Below are 21,906 nucleotides of genomic sequence, written 5' to 3' on the forward strand. Positions count from 1 at the left end.
GCTATTTAAAAAACAAAAAACAAAATAACCTCTCACAGGTATTTGCAAACTGAATGGTAGCGGGTAGGCCATTGGAGATGCATACAAAGGTGAGTCCGAGCGGTTATACCAGGAATGTGTGTGTATGTGTGCGTGTGCAGTTGCTGCGGTTCCTTGAACAGGGGGAAAAGTACCAACCAAAACAGAATCCATGTCCTGCTGATGAGAACCTAGAGGGAAAGTTTAGCTCTCTTGGTTGTGGTTCTTAAAGCAACGTCCATTTGAGGGCCTTCTTCCTTTGGGTCTCAGCTCTTTCCCCGGGTCGCACACTACTCCTCTCGGGTCAAGGGAGTATGTATGGAAATCCTTACTCCTCCGTGGATCTGCACCCCTGCAAAAGAGATAGTGACCTCGCCACGGGTGCCTCCAGGGCCAGCCATCTCTCACCAGCCGGGCAAGTCCCTAGGGGCGGGGTGTCCGGGAGAGGGCTTTCCCGCCCCCTCGGCCCCGCCTCCCCACGCGGCGCCCAGTCCCGGGGCTCTCGGGGTCTGCCCCGCCCTGCTCCCGCCCCTCTGGCCGCCCCTCAGGAGCAGCCAGCCACGGCCCGCCAGTCGCCGTAAGGAGCTGCTGATCGCTCGTCTTCCCCTACGTTCTGCCCGCGGTCGGATCAGTACGCGCCTCTCGGCCATGGAGTCGACCCCGGACGCCGAGGAGGCGCACACGGTGCGCGAGGCGCTGGGCCGCTACGAGGCGGCACTGGAGGGTGCGGTGCGTGCGCTGCACGAGGACATGCAGGGGCTGCAGCGCGGCGTGGAGCGGCGTGTGGCCGAGGCGCTGCGCCTGGCCGGCCCCTTGGCTCGCACCGTGGCCGAGCTGCAGCGGGACAACCAGCGGCTGCAGGCGCAGCTCGAACGCTTGACGCGCCAGGTGGAGGCTCTGGGCTTGGCGACTGGTGTGTCCCCTGCACCCGGCACGCCCAGTCCCCCTCCTGCGGCCGCAGTTACAGACCGAGCGCCCCGCCTGGGCACCGCACGCTTCTCCAGCCACGCCACCTTCTCGCTGTCCGGTCGCAGCCAGGTGATCTCCCTGGGCTCAGGGCGCCGGGTGTGAGCGTATGGGAGCGTGCCTGGGGGGAGTGGGATGGAGTGCGTGCGCTCGCCAGCGTCCTCTGGTCTTAGAGCTATGCCTCCACCTGCCGCTGGGACTTGGTAACATGGGGTTACACAGCTCCCCGGAGCTGGAACGAACAGGAGAAACATTGTTTTAGTCGGCCCTCTGCACCTGTCATGCACCGCCCCCTTCTTTGGAGCCAGGTGGTTGCCTTGAAATCTGCCCTCACTCCTCGGTCCCATGACTTTAAGAGTTTGGACGCCAAGGTTCGGACCTTGATGGTTCATAGTCGCCTGGGCCCTCACCTGCTAGTTGGAATGGTCAGCACCCCTTACCTGCCCCCTACATCGGCTCTATTCACGCGTCCGGTGTTGCTGCTTCACTGAGGCCTGACCGCTCAGGTTGTAGATTAACCCCAATTGAGTTGCCGGTGTATGTGGGTATGCAGGGTGCAGTCTGATCCAGGCTGCTCAGCAACTGTGCTTGGAAAACTCACATTGCAGGGGGCAGATCCTTTACTGGGAGCAGAGAAGGGGGGAACTGGCCTTTAGCTGTGTCTAGATTTCTGGGGTCAGTGACTGGGCAGAGGCCGGTGTGAACCAGTCTTACTACTTTGGGCACGGCCTCCTGGAGTGGGCAGGGCCTGATTAGAATGTTTCCATAGTGTGTACAGTGACCCTTAGGTGGGATTTTCCATCTTGACCCGGTATGTGCTCTGGGGGTGGATTTCTAGGGCCTGGGTCTCGGTACCCTGTGCCTGTCCCCTGCCTCAGTGCATTCTCATCAGTCCTCAGATCTGCTGTGGGTTTTGAGGGGGGGGGACCAGATAAGTCCTTGCCCTTGGAGGTCTCAGCCTGGGTGGAGATGGCCCCAGACTGAGCAGTGGCAATAGTGTGAGCAGAGCTGCCCTGGCCCAGACTCTGGTCCTTTTGCAGTGTGTATTGAGGAGGCTCTGGTGTTGTTCTCCTGCTGCAAATGGGCTCTGTGCATGTTGCCTCAGAGCGGCCAGAAGTGCTCACAAGCCAGAGCGTGGAGCCTTCAGGTGTGTAAGGGAGGCCTGAGTCCTGAAAGCCCTTGGTGTTAGGCAGAGGAGATAGGCTGCGTGGGGACAGCGCTGGTGTCCCAGTGTTTCAGACCAGGTGTCTAGAAATCTGTCCTCGGAGTGGGATGAGTCACATGTCCCTAGAGTAAAACTGCCACTCTGAGTTCACATGTGCCTGCTACACTGCGTCGTCATTTGCTTCCGAAGTGTTAACACTCATTTGTAACTTGCAGAGGCAGCTGTTCAAGTTCTAAGAAAAATAACCCGAGTCCCGTGTGAGTGCGTGTGCAAGAACGCTCATGTGTGTTTCTCCAGCTATGGCTTTTTAAAATGGGAATTTGCCTTTATCCATCAGGTCGGGCAGCGAGGGAGCTGGGTGGGGAGGAACAGGGTCCTCCTGGACCTAGCACCCTCCCTCAGGGACGGATGGAGGGCTGGAAGGTGAACGGAGATGAGTCTGTGACTTTTCCCCAGGAGGCGTGAACATCTCTTGTCTCCAAAGAGAGCACCCAAGACTGGCTTGCGGACCAATTAGTTTATTGGGGTTATTTACAGGAGCATGGAGCATGAGTGACTCAAAGGCAGCTGTAACATCAAAAGCCCATGCTAGCATGGTGATGACTCATGAAAGCTTCATCCACGGGGCTGCAGCTCCACCAGAGACTCTTCTCTCCTCTTCAGTTGTTTACTGTTCATATAACCTCAGGGAAGGACCTGGTGCGTCTTTTAACTCTCTTAGTTTCCAAGCCTTCTACGTTCAGAGAGTTTCCCAAATTTTATGAACCTTCCCCTTCCTTCTAAGAGAGAACGTCTCAGTTCTAGGAAATAAGCCCCCATGGACAACTGCAATGGTCCAAGCAGAAAGGATGAGTCTTGAGTCGAGGCTGTGCTGTGTGGACGAGCTGTCTGGGACGGGAGTTCCAGAGTAGGAGTCAGCAGGCAGGTGCTCTTTGGGCATGAAACAGAGGCAGAAACTTGTGCTGGGGAGACTTCGGAAGAGGCTGGGTTCTGTAAGGATGCTCCAACCTGTTGGGATTGAGGATAAAGGCCCAGGAGCTGGAGAATAGTTTGAGAACCCGAGAAAGACCCTGGGACAGCGAGCAGCAAGGATAACTGAGCATCCTGAGTGGAGGATGGCCCTAGAGGCTGCACAGACATTGGTCATCAGCCCTTTGGGCCAGAGGCTACTTCCCTTTGTCTGACCCCCAGGTGGACTATGACAGTCCACCCTTATAGGAGCACCCACATAGGCTCTGAGCTAGTTAGTTAGTGGTGGAGAGTACAGATTGGTTATGAACAAGGATGATGAACACAGTCCCCAATGGGTGCCTTGAAGAAGGGCTGTGTAGTTTCTTATCTTCCATGTCTGTGGCAGGGGCCTTGGTGTGAGGGTCTCATCCAGTAATGCCGGTGGTGTCTGCCCCTCTTGGTTTGGTGGCTGCCCCTCTTGGTTTGGTGGCTGCCCCTCTTGGTTTGTGGCCGGACCTTGTGGAGGCAGATATTCCTCTTGAGGAAGCAATGGAACGAGAGGCAGGTTGTACTCAGTGTGGAAATATGCTGAAGGGGTTGATCAGTTCATCCACTTTTGAACACATAGCCTTAGCGGCCGGCATGTGACTAAGACGGTAAGATGATCAAGGAAGCCTTGGAGGAGGAGGGAGAGGACAGGGCAGTCTGGTAAAACAACAAGGGGGGATTCTGCCGGAAGTTTGAGAGACAAGCACTCTGCTTAGAGCCGACAGGAGAGACTTCGAGACATTTGCTCTCAGCTCGGCCTCAGTTTCCCTGTGTTTAAACCAAGGTATGAGCCGGGTGGGCGGTGGCGATGCATGCCTTTAATCCCAGCACTCAGGAGGCAGAGGCAGATGGATCTCTGTGAATTCGAGGCCAGCCTCGAATACAGAGTGAGATCCAGGATTGCCAGAAATGTTACACAGAGAAGCCCTGTCTCAGAAAAACAAACAAACAAAAAAGAGTACATGCTATTCATGCAAAGGACCTGACTTCCATTTCCAGCACCCACTCCAGGCAGCTCACAATTGCCTGTAACTCGAGCTCCAGGGGGATCCAATGCCTCTGTCCTCTGCAGGCACTAGCAGCCGCTCTGCCCTGTACATACAATTAAAAGTAAAATAACAAACCAAGGGGAATTGGCCTAGCCTATTGGCCCAGTGCAGTGAACTGGCTAGCTGATCTGGTTAACAAAACTGTCTGAAGAGCCACTGCTGTTGTCCATCTGAGAGGAGGGACCCAAGAAGGCTGAGGTGGATTGCTGCAACCTGAGGTCAGACGTAAGCCCAGGAGGCTGGCAGTGAATTGTTCCCTGGAGATGTCATCCTCAGCTAAGCTGGAGCCTCTGGGTCCCCATGGTCAAAGCAATACAGTCCTTCGGTAATAACTGCCAAGAGCCGGGTGTCAGAGGCCCCATGGTGAGAGAAAGCAGACTCCCCTTATCTGCCTGCCTTTCCCAGAGCTGGTGTGATAAGGGGGCTTAATGCTTTGGGGAGACTTTGGATGGAGTCCTCAAAAGCTGTGGCGTGAGTGGAGATGGGCTGGGGCAGTAGTTTTATCCATCCTAGAGAGGGGTTCTGCCCTATATGGGTTGTGCTGAGCCCACATGTGAGTTCCTGTGTCCTTGTGGCTCCCTCTTGCAATGCTATTTCTTCCCCTCTGAAAAGAAATGTCAACAACTTTTCAACAAGAGGGTCCCATCTCTCGGCCCCTGAAGCCACATTTATCTCATTCCCCACCTCCCCCGCAGAATTCCCAGGCCTGGGCTCCCTCACCGGGCACCTCCCCTTCCCTAAAACGGAGCTGAGACTGTGGGAGTAGGAGGCCAGCGCAACAAGCCCCATCCCCAGCCCTGGGGCTCTACTGGGATTTCTGCTCTGGTGTAAGCACAGAGGGTTCCTGCAGCTATGCCTGAGCCAGGCTGCCTCAGAGAAAGGCAGTGGCTACCTGGGGAACAGATTAGCAGCCTCAGGGTGGCCATGGGCTTGGGAGAAGAGCTTTCTTCAGCCCAGCTGGGCTCAGTCCTTTCTTTTCGGGGCTCTGCCATCTGTGAAAGTCCCACTGGGTGTTCATCACTGGCTTTGGGCCGTTTTCTTCCTGCCATCTGGCTGAGATGCCTCCAGTGCGGCTTATCCCCTGGGATATAACACTTGTCACGAGTTACCCTCTGCCAGGCCAGGGTGCTTTGTGGACAGAGCCCTGGTTGGCAGGAAGAGACCCCTGACCTCAAATGTTAATTTGATCACTACCTTCAGCCTCTGCGTGTGAGATTGAGAGCCTCTTTCTACTACACCAGGCTGGGTTCCCTGTGTGGTGATGGGTTAGAGGTTGTATTAAATAGCCCCTTAGCCTGAAGCATAGCAGAGCCCTTTCTCAGGCCAGACATGGTTGCAGTTTGGGACAAGGGGAGTCAGAAGCAGGGGAACCTGGGAGTCCTGGCTCAGCCCTATACCCCACCCTCCTCTTTAGCAAGACTCTGGCCAATACTGAGATGGAAAAATTACTTCTGTCCAGTCCTCTGGGGTACTGTGGGGGATGGGGACCTGCAGTGTACAGGGACAGGTAGTTTTTTTTGGGGGGGGTTGTAGATACTTGCATTCCTGGGAAAATGATTTCACCACCAGTCTGTCCTTTGAGGCCCCTGTCTAGACCTGCGGAACCTGTTGGACAAGAGTGGGGTGGGTAGGGGTGGGTCGGTGGGCGGGGGGGGGGGATACAGAGACCCCAGAGCTGCTGCTTGCTTGGCCTCAATGACTGGAGGCTGGGCTTCCAGCTGGAATGGCTGGTTCTCTTCCCACTGCTGACTTAGCACCAGGCTTCTAGGGGTGCCCCTCCCCACAAGTTCTGGAGTGCAAGAGACACCAGCTATCCTATCCTGTGATCCTGAGGGTGGGCTTGCCTCTCCCTTTTTAGATCAGAAATTGAGGGGTCTCCTCCTGTCTAAAACCCGGGGCACTGGGTTCCGTCCTCTGTTGCCTCCCCAGGACTCCACCCTACAGATGGTTACCTCACTTTACCAGAGTCTGTTAGCCTGTCAGTGTGGCCTCGCCTCCCTACCCTGGGAAAGCTGGGGTCCCCTTCCCTAACTTCTCAGGTGATCAGGACTTGCCAGTTGGGGGAGTATATACAGCAGGGGGTCGTGGATCCATCCCTCAGCTTCTCCCCAACCTATCTTCTCCCTGCCCTCCGTACCTCTGATTCAGTTTCTGCCATCACCAGTAACCTCTCCTTGGCTAAACACAATGGGCACCTTCTCTCTTGACTTTCCTTTTCTTGACCTCAGGCTCCCTTTGGAACTGCTTCCTTCCCTGGCTCTCTCAGCCTCCTACTGGGTTTCTTCCCACCCCCTGGCTGCGCTCTCTCTTCTCCTGACAGACAGCCTTCTCTGCTCCCTGACATGCAGATGCTTATCTGCAAGGCTCCCAGGAGTTGGTGGAGGCCATCACTGCTTCCTGATCATCCTTCCTTCCTTTGTTTTACACTTGGTCTCAGGTGCCCCTTATGCCATCTTGCCCAGAATCCAAATCCTTGCCCACTCCTCTCCAGTATTTCTCAGCAGACCTTATCATCACTCAAGCCCTGAGTCTGAGCTCGGGAGAGGTTTGGTGCCCTGCCTCCCTTCACATCTGCTTACTCTGCCAGCCAGGTTCCCTTTTCACCAAAGCGTTGCCCTTGGCTTTCTCACACCTTTGCCCCCAGTTCCCCTTCAGGGACTGTGGGATCGACATGCTCTCTGTCTTCTTTAATGCCACCTTTGCTGGCTTCTGAAGTATGTTCCTAAATCACACCGCGGGCACCTTGTTTAAGTCCAAAGACCCCAGACAAGTAGCTTGAGCTTCAGAATCATGCGGGATCCCAACACTGGGGCCTCTATGCCTCTCTGCTTTTGTGCCACCAATCATTCTCCTGGGAATAGCTTCTGTCATTAATCCCCGAGGACTTGCTTTGGGTACATTGCCTCAGAGAACCCTCTTTGTCCCTGGGAGGCAGACTGCCTTAGGTATCCCAAACTGACTCAGTACCATCTGTGTACCTGCTTGCCCAGTTTCCCACTTGGATAGGTGGGCACCTCCAACACTGGCTAGAGGAGGACCTGATTCCTCTGAAGTCATGGACAAACTTGTCTGGGAAGCTTGTGGATCAGAGGACTAGCCTGGAAGGATTGGAGAGGCACAGCTAGCTAACCACTCAAGATACCCAGTATGGGATTGTAGCAGAACTCCAGGTTAGGGACAGCTTCTGTCCCCCTTGCTAGGCTGATTGCCCTAACCTCAGGTCCATAGACATGCTCAGCCTATCACACCTTTGCTGGAAAGAGGTGGAGGCATTCTCCTCTGGCTACACTTTCTGGCTGCTCACCACCCCAATAGCTTCCATAGGCAGTGGGTACCCTTCTCTGAACCACGAGTGTAGTAACATCTGTAAAATGGGACTGATGTTTGTTAGATGCCCAAATTCCAAATGCCACTTGCATAATCTGCGCCTGCTCTTGATCTAAGACCCAGAGAAGATGGGCTATGCCAAGATCCCAGGATTTCCTCTGACACCCTTCTCTTGGTGTTTGTTTCTGTGTCCTAGTCTTGCTGTAGCTCTGGGAGGCTGGAGGGTGTGGAGAGCCAACCAGATCTGCACACACTGTGTGTGTCTGGAGGAACTCGTATGTTTCTGTGCCTGGCAGAAAAGCCGCGGGGAGCCTTATTTGGTTTCTTGTCCGTCTTTGGTCCCAAAAGACCTTGCACCTTACCTTATCTTCTTCTTCCATGTGGATAGTCCTAGCTGTGGGGGACAGAGGCCTGTGCCTCCCACTAATCATTTGGGGTTTGTGTGTGCGCACGTGTGTGTGTGTGTGTGTGTGTATGCGTGTGTGCGTGCGTGTGTGTGTGTGTGTGTGTGTGTGTGTGCACGCGCACGCACGCATGCCTAACACACTGCTTCTGAACTTGCAGCCTTTATTCTTAGCCGTCTTGGGCTCTGAGATGAACCTCTCAGGTTGTGGGAGTTTCTGGAACTAGATGGATGGATTCATCTTTTTTCTCTGAACCATCGCTTACCATTGTACCTTCTGGGGGGATCCTTGCTTTCCCAGATGAAGGAGGTTTTCACCACCAGAGCCAGAAGTGGTTTTGGGAAGTACCTTTAGGGTGGGCAGTTGATGGGGCTTTGGGATGGGCAGCTGGCTCCCACTGATGGGTAGTGGTGCTGGTGCCTCCACAGAGCGTGGAACAGGATGAAGCCGGTGATCTCGAGATGAGACGAACTTCGAACTCGTGCATCATGGAGAATGGACACCAGCTGGGTGCAGGTAGGACCCTAGGGCAGAAGGGAGGTGACTGGCTAGGTTTGCGGTTCAGGCGTCTGTGCCCGTCATCTCTTGCTTATAGGGGCAGGTGCTTGAGACTGAACCCCGCCCGGCAGAGAGACTGCAAGGGAAACTTTTAAAATAAAGAGAGCTAGGCACAGTGGCACACACCTCTAATCCCAGCACTCAGAAGGCAGAGGCAGGTGGATCTCTGTGAGTTTGAAGCCAGCCTGGTCTACAGAATGAGTTCCTGGACAGACAGGGCTACATAGTGAGATCCTATCTCAAAAAACAAAACTGCACAAAATAAATAAAATATACAGAGAAACGGGAGTTCAAGGGAGCGAGCTTCCCTATTTCTGGAAGAAAGCAAGCAGAGGCTGAGAAGTCATCCATTCCTAGAAGTGGGTGGACTGACAGGCAATTAGATTTACTGAGCTGGCATCTGGGGAAGTTGAGGAGAATCAGGTCTGAGTGGCGCAGTAAGATTTACATGAAGGTGTGTGAGGCTGGAGGAGTCGGAGGCTTCCTGAAGGAGCTGGGAGGAAGACTCAGGGAGCCAAAAACCCTCCTGGCCTGAAAGTGGGGGAATCTGAGGCTCCTGTGGCCACCATAGCTGATTTATCCTGGTTGGTCACATGTTACAGGTTCAGCCAATGGATCCTCAGAGGTCCAAAGCGCCTCAGCCCCGGAGCCCCCTAGGCCACGTCCTGTAAGCCTCTCCTTACGGCTGCCCCACCAGCCGGTCACAGCTGTCACCCGAGTCTCTGAGAAATTCTCTGGGGAGACCTCAGCTTCAGCTCTGTCACCCACATCTGCTGCCATTCAGGGCGCCTTCAGCCCCAGCCCTAGCGAGGCCATCAGCCCCTGGACTCCTAGTCCCACTGGTATGAAGGGAGAGTGGTATGGGGACCAATCCCACCGCAGGGTGGGTGAGAGAGGACAGTACCCGGGTGGGGGTTGGCAGGATACTCAGGTCAGACTCCAGCCCACCTCTGCCACGACATTCCCTGTTTCTGTCTTTCTTTGGCCCTATAGAGAAAAATTCCTCTTTCATGCGGTCCTTGTCTGGCTCTGGGTATGGAACAGTGACAGCAGGCAATCACAAGGACAGGTGAGTGTGTGGCTACCCCGGCTGTTCTGCTCTGCTTACGACTGAGCTGCGGGGCTCTCTCTGGACTGACTATCTGGGCTCACTTTGCAGAACTAGAGCAGTGGGCTGGCAGGTGGGGTTGCAGCTGGAAGGGAGGTGACCAAGGTTAGTAGGCATAGGCTCAGTTGCAGATCGGTCAGCTTCTCTGGTCTGCAAAGCAAATTCATTAAAAAGTTGCAGGTGCACGTGCATGCCAGTGTGCGTGTGTGTGTGCGTGCGTGCGTGTGGGGGGGCAGGGTCTCATATTCTCTGGAAGGTGGGCAGGATGCCATTTGACTTTCTGTTCTCCATTCTGGCTGGGGGCTCTGAATGAGGTACTTCCTGCCATAGGAAGAGCAGGGTCTTCCCTTGTGGGGTAAGCCTAACTTCAGTTGGCTCACTGGACGTGAGAATGGGGGCTGGGGTAGCAAGCAAGATAGATTTTTTTTAAAAAAAATAATAAATGGAGAATTGAGACTTCCTGGCAGATTATTCCAGGGTGAGAACAAAGAGGGTCCTATCTAAATGTGGAGGAGGGGGCCTGGCTCTGACTCTGGGTATACCCCTTGCCCTCCCCAGGCATTGACACCAAGGGGTAGCTCTTGTGCCTTGAGAGGGGCCCACTCTACCTCCCTAGTTGGGCCTGCTGGCCAGGTATGCCACCAATTGCAGCTCAGTTCAGAAAACCTGCAAAACCAGTTAGGACCTGCTCCCCCTACTGCCTCTCTGAGGTCTAGGGGTCTGTCATAGGTATAGGCTGTCTGCCTCACTGTCTGACGGACACTCAGTATATGCGTTCCACCTGGGGCCCAGGGGAGGGCCTAGTGAGGGCCCGTTCTGTGTTCCTGACTTCATGATTCTCTCCGCAGCCCTCCACTGGTGACCCCACCACAGTCACCCCCATCTTCGCAGCCTCCAGCGACGACTCAGGCCCCTCGCCAGGGAGAGCGTCGCAGGGAATTGGTGAGGTCGCAGACACTGCCACGAACCTCAGGGGCACAGGCTCGGAAGGCGTTGTTTGAGAAGTGGGAGCAGGATACAGCAAGCAAGTATGGATACTCACTCCCAAACTAGCTTGGTGGACTTTTAGAGTAGGCCCAACCACAGCCGTGGTCACACAGGCATGGCGTAGCGAGACTTGCTGGACTCTGGCTATTTCCTGGTGGGGTGTTCCCAAGATCAGGTTTCTCAGGCAGAACTCAAGGTCAGGACTATTTTATAGAAGTGACTGAGGTTGAGGAGTTCCTTTTGTAGGGAGAAGAGGGCTGTGGGCTTGGGACCAGGCCAGGCTAGTGAGAGATGCTCCCCTCCATTTGCAGACAGCCCCGTCTTCTGGTCCCTCTGTGTTCCTAGGCCATCCTTGCCCTTGAATTTTTTTTTTTTTTAAATTTCTTTTTCTGGGCATGACCTGGGAGTCTGACAGGGGGAGGCCTAGCTGCAGGGCTGGCTTTGCTTAAGGACTGAGGAAATGACACCGTGGGACGCAGGCCCTCGCCAGTCGCTCCTTATTAGAGATGAGGTCCTTAGACCACACCCCCTTTGCACGTTTATTCACTGCTCTTGTCAGTATTGATGCCCGCTGAGTGCAGGTCGCTGCTCGTGCGTCTGTGATGTTCAGCTCTAGTAAAGAATTCGATCCAGGAAGCTCCCGCTGTCCCAGCATCCTGCCTTTGGGTACTACGGAAGCCTAGAAGGAAGGCAGGATGGAAGGGATGGAAAGGGTGTTCAGGAAGAGGGTGGTAGGTCCATGTCATTCAAATGTCTCAGGATTACCCAGGGATCCCTGCTTCATGTGGGGCTATTCAGGGGTCCTAGAAAGCTGGGGGCAGCCAGGAGGCCGCATGGCTGATGTGTGGCACTGTGCTGTGGACACAGCTGTAGCATGTGCGTTGAGTACTGACCAGAAGGTATAGGAATGTCCTCTCCGTTGGCTCCCACAGCAGGCTTGCCCTCTCTCCACAGGGGCAAAGGTGAGACCAGGGCCAAACTAAAGCGGTCACAGAGTTTCGGTGTGGCCAGTGCCAGCAGCATCAAGCAGATCCTGCTAGAGTGGTGCCGTAGCAAGACTGTGGGCTACCAGGTGAGTGGGCCAAGGCAAGCCGGGCATCTCGCCGGCTCTTGACTTGCCGGCAGGCTGGGGAGGGATGAGAGCCGGAGAACTCATGCCTTCTGAGCGGTACCCAAGCCGCTTGCAACACATGCTTAGGAATTCTGCCTGAACAGACGGGTGTAGCGCACCTTCAAGGGTGAAGTGCAGCGGCAACCGTTCGTTGCTCAGTGATCTGAGGCTGGAGAATCTGCTCAGAGTTGAATGGGCTTGTCAGGAGTGGGGTCCCTGCTGACCTCCACTCTCTCTGCTTGCAGCATGTGGACCTGCAGAACTTTTCCTCCAGCTGGAGCGATGGGATGGCCTTCTGTGCCCTGGTGCACTCATTCTTCCCCGATGCCTTTGACTATAATGCGCTGAGCCCCACCCAACGGCAGAAGAACTTTGAACTGGCTTTCACCATGGCTGAGTAAGTATGACCGGTCCCACTGGCTGTTGGTCCCAGCCCAGACCCTGAGCACAACTGCCCTGAGTAAGGTCGGGACACACAGGACAGCACTTTACAGTGAACTGATGAGGGACCTTGAGGCCATCCAGCCTGTCTCGTACATGAATGGGAAGACAGGCTGGTGAAGGATGTGCCCAGGCTCACACATTACTCGGCGATGGAGCTGTTTCTGCTGTTCCCGGCTCCTTGCTGGGTGTTTAACCTCTGCTGTACAGTGTGGAAAACCAGCCACAGAGAGAGCTTGAGGGGCAGTGGGGCCGGGGCACTGTGTACATCTTCTCAGGCTGGTGTTAGGAAGGTCCTCAGCAGGGAACTGGGATTGCCTGGTATATTTTAGAAGTAGGTTATGTTTCCCTAAATTCTGTCAGCATGGACTGGGAAATTACCTCTTGTTTTTTGGTTGTTGTAACAGCACATTAGAAGCTAGGTGAGGGTTATTTTGGTGCCTGGCTGTAGGCTGGACATTCACGATCATGGTGCTGGGGTCTGCTTGGCTTCTGTGAAGGTCATGCTGCTTCTGCTCCTGATGGAAAGCCAAAGGCCAGGTGACACCTGTGCCAGAGAGGAGGGGACAAAGGGCACATGGCACTTTGTAACAACCTCTTCGTGAGATAACTAACCCACTTATGAGAACCACATTAATCCCTGCATAAGGGTGGATTCCTGACGATTTAACAACTCTGAAGAGCCCCACTACCTTTCAACACCATCACAGCAGGGATCAGGCCTCAACATGTGTTTGGGTGGGGGCAAGCCATATTCAAACCATGACACTTGTCTTGTATGTCCCACTCATAGGAGAGGACCCGGGGGAAGGCAGTGCAATTCTGGAATCAGGATGTGCTTGGAAAACCCGTTTGGGATCTGGTTTTTGGCTAAGAGCAACCCTTAGCTCATGAGAGTTGTCAGGACCCTGTGGGACACAGGCGTGTATTCCAGCTGAGTAGGGCGTGTATTCCAGGTGGGCAGGGTGTGTATTAGTTACTTTTTTTATTACAGTGACAAAATATCTGATAAAGGCATCCAAGGAAAGACGGTTTTAAAGGAATTTTTTCTTTTTTCAAAACCTATTTATTTATGTATTGGTTCGCAGTTTGAGGGAGGCAGGGCAACAGGGGTATGAGGCAGCTGGTCACGTGTCCACAGGCAGTAAGCAGTGGGGTGGGGGGGAGAAAGAGAGAGATGGGTTCTGGTGCTCCATGCGTTTGCTGCGTTTTACTTGGTCTGGGGACCCCCAGCCCGTAAGGCTGAGCCACCCACCGTCAGGATGGGTTTTCCCTTCTTGGTTATACTTCTGTGCAAACACTCTCGCAGACACACCCAGAGGTGTGCTGCTATGGGGACTCTAAATCCAGTCAAGCTAACAACAGAGAACAGTTGTGGGGTGTGCTTATTCTAAAGACTCCGAGGGTGGGGGCAGGAATAGGAGACGGCGGGGTGGGGGCAGGTGTGGTGGGGCAGTACCCTCTCCAAAGCCACATTCTCTCTCAACACCATTGCGTTAAGGGCTATGCCTCAGAATAGTTTGGGGGTGAGTTTGGGCGAACACCAACCATATTCAAACCCTGATATACTGCCTTCTGTGTAGTACTCTAGGGGGTTAATTGGGGGGAGAGTGCTCTAAACCCTGGGCCTGCTGTTGCTGGTGTTGAGGCCGCCTGAGACCATCTAAGCTGTGGACGTGAGGATGCATCCAGTTCACTATGACCTTGCTGTGAGGGGCCTGCCCAGAGAAATCCTCTGACCTCATTGCAACTCCTGTCTGTGCCCCAGGGCATCATTGCAGGCTCCTGAGAAGAACGGACAGGAATACTCAGGGCTCCCGGTTGCTTTCTGAAGAGTGGAGAGAAGGGTAGCTCCAGAGTTACTGTTCATTATGCCTTTGTGCCTCATGTTGCGGCCTCTGAGGGGCCACGTTTGTCCTGGTGAGCCCTCGGGTTCCCCATCTTCATTTGTCCTCAAGTGATGGGCTTGAGGGAGGCTCCAGCTCAGGTTTTCCTTGCTTTCCTCATTCTGTTTTCAGCCCAAGCTCCTAGTCCTGGTCCTCTAAACTAGGACCTGAGCCTGGACAGGGAAGGAGGGGATGGAGACAAAGGGCCTAATGACCCATGCTGGTATTGGAGGCTTGCCTGGAGCCACAGCCTCCTCTCTACGGTAGAAATGCTCATTAGAGGGGCAGAATGGGAGCTCTGGCTTGGAGCTCCTCAACCTGAGGCTTGGGGATAGGGGCCTATGCCTGTTGTGTTGATTTGGATTCTAGGTCCCTTTGGGGTCAGAGGAACGCCTTGTATACTTTGAAAGCCTTCCCTTTCTTGGCTGCTTGGGATTAGCTGTCATCCTAATAGCAGAAACAGCTTGGGCGAGTGTGTTATGCAACTGGATCCAGACGATGGTGGACTCAAGCCAAGTGTCGCGGCATGATGTTGGGAGGGGTGGTTCATAGGAAGAGGCCCAGCTGCTTGAAACTCAGGAATGGCGGCTGTCAAAAATCAGACGAGAATGTGTGGGATCAGGGTTCCTCATAGGGTAATCCAAAGTCAGAGAGGTCAGGCTTGACTTACAGAATTCTCGAAGCCTAGAAGGCTAAGCAATGCCAGCATGCCCAGGCCACCCTTGGTCACCTGTATCCAAGGATCCAGCTGGCTCGTGGTAGGGAGAGGGACAGTCTTAAGCAATATGGTGGTGCCCCTGTGCCCCAGGTTCTAAGGAACACAGCTTCCCTGGGCAGTTGGGGCAGAGTGCCTCCAGGACTTGTTTTCCCAGCAGGAGGTTTGTGAGCACAGTCTCCAGACTCCACACAGATGTTTCTTCTATTCTCAACCTGGGGGGAGGGTGGTGGCTGGGCCAGGCTTTGGCTCCCTTCTCTCCCCAAGCAAACAACAGGATAGGACCTTGGCCCTGCCTCCCTGTGGCCTGAGTCTGCTCCCAGTTGGGGAGGGGATCAGGGTGTGATGGGACCTCTGAGATGAATTTTGTTTTTTGTTTTTTTTTCTGACTGCAAAGAGTGGGGAGGGCCATCAGAGGCAGGTCTGTGTGGGGAGCTTACTCAAAGCCTGGGAAGGGACCTCCTCTTATGAGTCATCTGTGAGATTATCTCTCAGGTATAAGGGAGAGAGTCTGTGGAGGTGGGCTTGCTCCCCAGGGCCTCCTGGGAAGGCAGCTGCTTGGATCCCTAGTTCCTTGGACAGTAGCTGACTGGAAAAGCTGCATGGGAAACCTGCCTGAGATTATTAGAGCCAACATCAGCATCTTAGGTTAGCCAGCAACATCTGAGTGAATACATAGTACCCTTGAAAGTCATCCAGAGCCACTAATGCAGAGGATGGCTCAAAAAGACAGTTTCGGGAGCAGGCAGCCCGAGCTGGGAGGAGCCTGGTGTCCAACCAAGGCATGACCTTTAGAAGAGAAAAGACTGGGCTGAATGTAGTGGTGGATGCCATCAGGAGGCAGAGGTAGGTGGATCTCTGTGAGTTCAAGGCCAGCCTGATCTACAGAGCAAGTTCCAGGACAGCTAGGCCCTGTCTCAATGCCCCCCCCCCCCAAAAAAAAAGAGAAAAGACTTATTCATGTTCTCAGACTATTCATCTAGGAAAGGAGGTGCTTCCAGAACCCATGAGCAAGTATCTTTAGGGCACGAAATGCTGCCCACCCCTCCCCTCCATAGTTTCTGGGCCCAGCGGTTCCTTGAATTCTAATCTGTGTGAGTGATTCCTTGCTGACAGCAACAGCATCCCTTGCCTGACAGGTGTTCAGGGCCTGGAACAGGGGCAGACCAGCTCCTTTTATGGAAGGGGCAAAGCAGGGCGGGTGGCTGACCCTTCTGCACCTTTCCTTCCCACCCCTGCCCATAGCACAGGAAGCCGCAGCACTCCCAGCCCAGGGCTTCCCACTTGCCCTGCGTGGAATGCGCCTGCTCTCCGGTTACACCCAGCAGAAGGGGCTTGAGCGCTATTTGTAGTGCCCATGTGTCTCCGTCTAAAACAAGACAAGAGGCAGCAGTCCCACCTCAGGTCTGCATTTAGGACAGTCTCAAAAATTACCCCTAGCCCCTCCTTCATGACCTGGGGTAGCTGAAGATGCAATAAAGAGTAAAAGAAACCCTGCAAGGTGCATATTAGTAAGCCAGTGTCATCCTTGCTTCAGGCTGTGGGGTGACGTTTGAACTCACCTGAGCTCTGTGAACTTCTCCATGTAGTTTGGATTATTTAAAACAAGCATGGACCATTTTAACAAAAGCACCTTTAGAAAAATAAAATGTAAAGGTCAATTGGGGCCTTTATGACTCTGAGACTTCTATCTTTTGATAAAGAAGTCAGCAGTAACTGTCACTGTCTTGTATTCTGTCTCCTGAGAGATAGCTGGCGGGCTACCACACACTCAGGCAAGTGTCCTGTGCTTTCCTATTTGGCAGTTGCAGGAGTATTGCCATTGTAGCTGGTACCACAGGGTCTCTGAAGGAGCATGTTCTATCAGCAGGGGCAAGATGGAGCGAAAGGGAGGTGGCATTAAAGACAAGGAGTTGGACCTGAAAGCTGGAGGATTTGGAGTTCCTCAGAGAGGGCAGTGAGTGAAGGGCAGAGGTGGGCTAGAAGAGAAAGTGCTGAGGGTTGGTGGCTACATGTTACATGCTGAGAATCTCTTCCTTAGAAACTGCATCCACCCGCATCTGCTCAACTTAGAAACAGCAGTGGGATGGGGTGGTGACTGGTTCTCTGTTTGCCTGCAGGGAAGACCAGCATCTTGTCCTTGACTTGCCATCAGGGCAGTAGAGGGTGACACCAGGGTGAGGCCTTCCCTTCCATATTTGTGTCTACCCTTATTTGGAAGACTTGCTCCCTGGGCAGGGCATGGGGGTGTTGTCTGGAGCGTGTTCGAAGCCTCTAGAAGAAGGAGGGGTTTGTTTGATGTCTTTTTCACAGGTCAGGAAAATCTGGAACAAGCCAGCAACTCTGAATAACCATGAAGTGGGCCGGAGAGGCGTCAGAAGACACTCAGAGTTTCCTCCATGCCCTGGGAGGGACAATTAAGGAAACAAATTTCAGATTAGGGAAAGACACATGTGCAAAAGTGCTGTTCCAACATGTGAGTGAAGGGCTTTCTTGTGGTGGGGGAAACTGAGCCGAGGACAATCTTGTGGAAATAAGAGATAAAATATACAAGGAAGTGAAGGAGCATTTGTGCCTTAGGGACAAGTTCCTGGTGACCACAGCCTCCTGCAGAAGGGTCAGAATAGTCCTGGACCTGGGGGAGGGGGATCACGTGGAAGGAGAGCCTTCATGGGGATAAGGTGATGTGTGAGTTCTCTTCCAAAGTGGAGGTCCTTCTAGGGCTGTCGTCACTTACAATGAGAGACCGTCAAAGTGACCATCGAAGCTACCACTGACAGGGATGATCCTATAGACCCATGTGGGATGGTTTGAATTTACCTGGGGGTTTCTGAGTAGCAGACTTTAGAGAGAGAGTATGTGGGAAGCTGGGGTTCCCCTGGCAATGTTGGGGTGGGGTACCAGATGATAAGTAACAGCATTGGAAGATGAACTCAGGTCCCCAGCCTCTGAAGAACTCAAGAAGTTTTAATTCTTGGCCACGGAGCACCCTTGCATGCCTCCATCTCTGACACCAAGCCCAGCCTTTGTCTGTTTTGGGGAGAAAGGGTGCCAAACTCACTTGTCACCTCCATGTAACCTCTGGGTTCCTGTACAGGTCACACTCTGCAGCCCCAGGGGGAGGCGAGAGGCGGGGATGGGATCCGGAACAGATGTCTCCATTTCGCCTTGACATTTGGTCTCTGGCCAGCTCTCTAGAGCAGAGCTCAGCGGTGCTAATGTTACAGTCTTTGTCTGGGTGGCACGCAACTCAGGGAGCCAGCCTGTAAAAGTGTTGCACGAATTGTGTTGAGCCGGCTGCAAGCTCTGGGATGGGTCTGAGAATCCCTGATTTGCCTGCTAGGGTCTCCCATCTGGCTGGGCTCTGGGGAGCAAGGTACATAAGCCTTCCAATCAGCCTGCTGGGAGTTGGGTGAGCAGAGGTGGATCCTGACTGCCCAGGAAATGGACATTGACGGGTAGAAGGACTGTCGGCACTGGCATCTGAGCTAGCAGTTTATAGTTCATAACCAGGTCACTTTTTCCCATTATCTGCTCTGTTGGGGGGGGGATACACATGAATGTATGATTGTGTGTGCCCATGTGTGTGCATGCTGATGCCAGAGGTAGATGATGGTGTTTTTCTCCTTAGTGACTCGAGATGGGGTCTCTCATTGAACTGGCAGCTCACTGTTTCAGCTAGGCTGGTTAGCCAATGAACTCCTGGGATCTACCTGGCTTTGCTGCTGCAGTGCTGGGGTTAAAGACATGGACATCCTTTCTCAACTTTTTATGTGGGTGCTGGGGATTTGAACTCAGGGCTTCATGCTCTCATAGAATAGACTGCTACCCACGGAGCCATCTCCCTAGGAGCTAGTCTAATGGTTTTACATTTTTGGTACTGATATACTTTTTTTCTTTAAGATATGTATTTAAGATTTATTTTATTTTTATTTATGCATATGTTTGTGTCTGTGTGTGCATGCTCATATGTATGCAAGTTGCCCAAAGATGACTGAAGGGCATTAGGTCTTCAGTGTTTTTGATATAAAGTATGTTGAATCCTTGAATGCAGAGTCTGTGGTTACAGAGGGTCAACAGCATTATGTGTTTGCTGAATCCTGGTTAAAAATCACCTTCCTTACTGTGACTCATGTGTGTGCGTGTGTGCACGCACGTGTGTAGGCCAAAGGACAACTTAGGTGTCATTCCTCAGGTGCCTGGAGCTCATCAAGCAGGCTGGCTGGCCAGTGAGCCCCAGGGATTTGTTTGTCCTCTAACTGCCTCTCCCTTCGCCCCTCCCCCCTGTGCTGGGATTACAAGTATGCGCCACCATGCCTGTTTTGTTGTTTTTTTTTTAAAAAAAACAAAAACAAAAAAACACATGGGTTTTGGGAATTTCATCAGGTCCTTGTGTTTGCAATACAAGCACCAAAAGAGCTACCTCTCCAGCCCCATGAGTCATATTTGTTTTGCTTTGTTTTTAAGGTAGAGTCTCATTGTGTAACTCTGGATGGCCTAGAACTCACTATGTCGACCAGGCTGACCTCATACTTAGAGATCCATTTGTGTCAGCCTTCCAAGTGTTAGGATTAAAGTTGTGGGCCACAATGTCTGACTGGATCAGGTTTTTTTTTTTTTTTTAATTTTAAAAATTATGTATAGATGTGTTTGTTTATATGTCTGCATGTGGTTATGTGCCCATGAGTGCAGGTGCCCCGGAGACCAGAAGAAGTCAGATACCCTGGAGTTACAGAAGGTTTTGAGCCATTTGATGTGGGCGCTGGGAACTGAGCTCAGGTCCTCTGGAAGAGCAAGTGTTCTTAACCCCTGAGCCATCTCTCCCATCCCCTGGGTCATTTTTTTTTTTTTAAGTTTAAAAGACTACTTCAGAGCTGGGCATGAAGGCACATGATCATAATCGCATCATTTAGGAGGTTGAGATAGGAGGATCATGAGTTTAGGGCTAGGCTGGGCTAGCTCCCATCCCAAAAAACCAAAACTAACTAACTAACTAACTAACTAAATACATAAATGCATACTGTTTGAGGAAGCCTATGGGTGAATATATCATTTCTCTTTAATTTTACAGTTGCTTTCCCATTCTTGCTGACTTGCCATATGGTGTGTGTGTAATAGCTTTACTTCCGTATGACCTACATTGGTGGTTTGTGGCAGTGGGAGTCTGGGAATGAGGCAAGAGCTCAGTAGCTCCCGAGGCTCTCTGGAGCACTTCTATTTTCTTTGGTGTGCACTTGAACACCGCAGGCTCCTGGCAGATTCTGTTTGGGGACAGTGACAGTAGCCCAGCGTGGGGGCTGGTTGCTCTCTGGGACCGTGCCCTGATGGGGCTTCTGTGTTTCAGGAACCTGGCCAACTGTGAGCGCCTCATCGAAGTGGAGGATATGATGGTGATGGGCCGCAAGCCGGACCCGATGTGTGTCTTCACCTATGTGCAGTCCCTCTACAACCATCTGCGTCGCTTTGAGTGAAGCTGGCAGCCTGGAGAGGCCAGGAAGAAACAGCCGTGGAGTCACTCACGGTCCCCAGGGCAGCGTAACCTCCAGGGGTCTCTGTGGTGTGAGCTGCGATTTGTTCTATGGCGTGTGACCACTCGCCCCTCACACTCAGTTCCTGATTAAAAGTATTGATGAGGCTCAGCTGAGCCCCACAACCTCTCACAGCCAAGGGCTCAAAGGAAAAACTCTAGAGTCAGAGAAATTGGTGCTAAGCAATGACCTTCCTGCAGGGAGCGCTAATGTTTCCCTCTGAATTTGATACATTGGCTTGACAGGGTTCTACTGATTATCGAGTTTTCTTCTTCTTATTTTCTTCTTCTTCTTCTTCTTTTTTAAAATCATAATACCCGGAGTTTTTTACTTCCTCATACTGTTTTGGGATCCTTTTTTCCCTCCCTCTGGGCCACTCAAGTTTTTGGGAAGAAACAATTCAATCGCACCCACATCCTGGGTGGCAGATGACCGGTACATCACCTCTCCGCGGTGGGGAGGTGGCAGGGTTCCTACCTAGGTCCAGAGGGGCTTCTGGCATCCCAGGGGAACCCACAAGTGTTCAGTTAAGAGAAAGTTACCTGGGCAGTACCAGGGAGGAAGGCTAGGATCCTTCGAGCTGAGAGTTCCCAATCACTCTAGGTATTTATAAAATGGATTTCATCTGTACCACTAGCCTGTTTGTACATAAAAGATGTGTCAAACTTCGCTTGGGTTTGTCGTTTCTGTTTGGGAGATGGGGAGGAGGCCTGGGCAATAAGAGACTGCATAGATTTAAACAAAGATCTACTGAAATCATACCTTCATTGTTTATGTATTTAAAACCACTTGCCTGGGAGGCTGAAAAATGACATCTGCTGTCTACTAATGCGCTCGTCCCTCAGTCCTCTCTGTGTTTTTGAAGAATTGTGAGCAGACAATTTACCCCTGCAGATCTGTCCCTTAGATATTGGCAAATATATTATGATAAAAAGTGGCCCAGGGTTGATGGTTTTGAGTGATCATTGGTTTTTGTGTGTTTGTTTTGTTTTATTTTTTTACATGCAAAGGGCCAGCCGGGGTGGTGGTATAGAACCCAGGTCCTTGACTATGCAGGCAAGCTCTCACCCTGAGCCCCACCTCTCATCTTACCCCAGGGGTGGTCCCTTTCATGCGAGCCCATCGAGGAGTGCTGGTTTCATTTCACAGATGTTTGGCAGTGGAATTTAAATTAAAAAAAAAATTAGATTCCACAAAGCTGCAGCCCTTAGCTTATTCTCCCCCAAGATTGAAGATTCATTTTATAATTGAGTTGGATTTTAGCCATCAACTGTTAAAGCCTCCGTTGAAGGACCTAATACAGTCCTTCATTTCATGCAACCTCCTCTGTGTGTTAGTGCGCTTTTGTGGGTGGGGTCACCCCTGTGTCCCAGGTGCTGGGTATTTAGGACTCTATGGTAGAACTTGTGGGCGACTTGAATAGTATTTCCAGTGGATCTGTTTGCTCAGACTGCCGCCTTGAGCCGTCTTTTGGGTTTTCCCACAGTGGGAACCATTCCCTTCCTGGCTCTCAGCATTCCTAGGCTTGGAGATCCCTATTCTTAGCAGGGACACATACTGGGGCTTAGGGTTTCAGACTTAAATCCAGCAAGGGCACACTAGGGCTCTATAAACAGTGTGCCTATATGTCACCGAGTACTCACG

General features: G+C 52.6%; 1 protein-coding gene across 1 annotated transcript; it reads left to right on the plus strand.

Moving 5' to 3' along the window:
- Positions 1-584: 584 nt before the first annotated feature.
- Smtnl2 (smoothelin like 2) lies at positions 585-20,931 on the plus strand. The gene is made up of 8 exons (XM_087910349.1): positions 585-1,056; positions 8,357-8,444; positions 9,089-9,328; positions 9,480-9,555; positions 10,443-10,622; positions 11,536-11,653; positions 11,938-12,089; positions 20,079-20,931. Exons 1-8 carry the CDS (start codon positions 667-669, stop codon positions 20,203-20,205), a joined length of 1,371 nt encoding a protein of 456 aa, XP_087766475.1. The 5' UTR covers positions 585-666; the 3' UTR covers positions 20,206-20,931.
- The last annotated feature ends 975 nt before the right edge of the window (positions 20,932-21,906 follow it).

Source organism: Myodes glareolus, chromosome 9 (genome assembly GCF_982192425.1).
Source record: "Myodes glareolus chromosome 9, mMyoGla1.1, whole genome shotgun sequence".
Taxonomy (NCBI): Eukaryota; Metazoa; Chordata; class Mammalia; order Rodentia; family Cricetidae; genus Myodes; species Myodes glareolus.

Coding starts and splice junctions, on each gene's coding strand:
- Smtnl2 (XM_087910349.1), top strand. CDS start 667: ATGGAGTCGACCCCGGACGCCGAGGAGGCGCACACGGTGCGCGAGGCG. Junction 8,445..9,088: donor TGGACACCAGCTGGGTGCAG/GTAGGACCCTAG, acceptor CACATGTTACAG/GTTCAGCCAATGGATCCTCA. Junction 10,623..11,535: donor GAGCAGGATACAGCAAGCAA/GTATGGATACTC, acceptor CTCTCTCCACAG/GGGCAAAGGTGAGACCAGGG.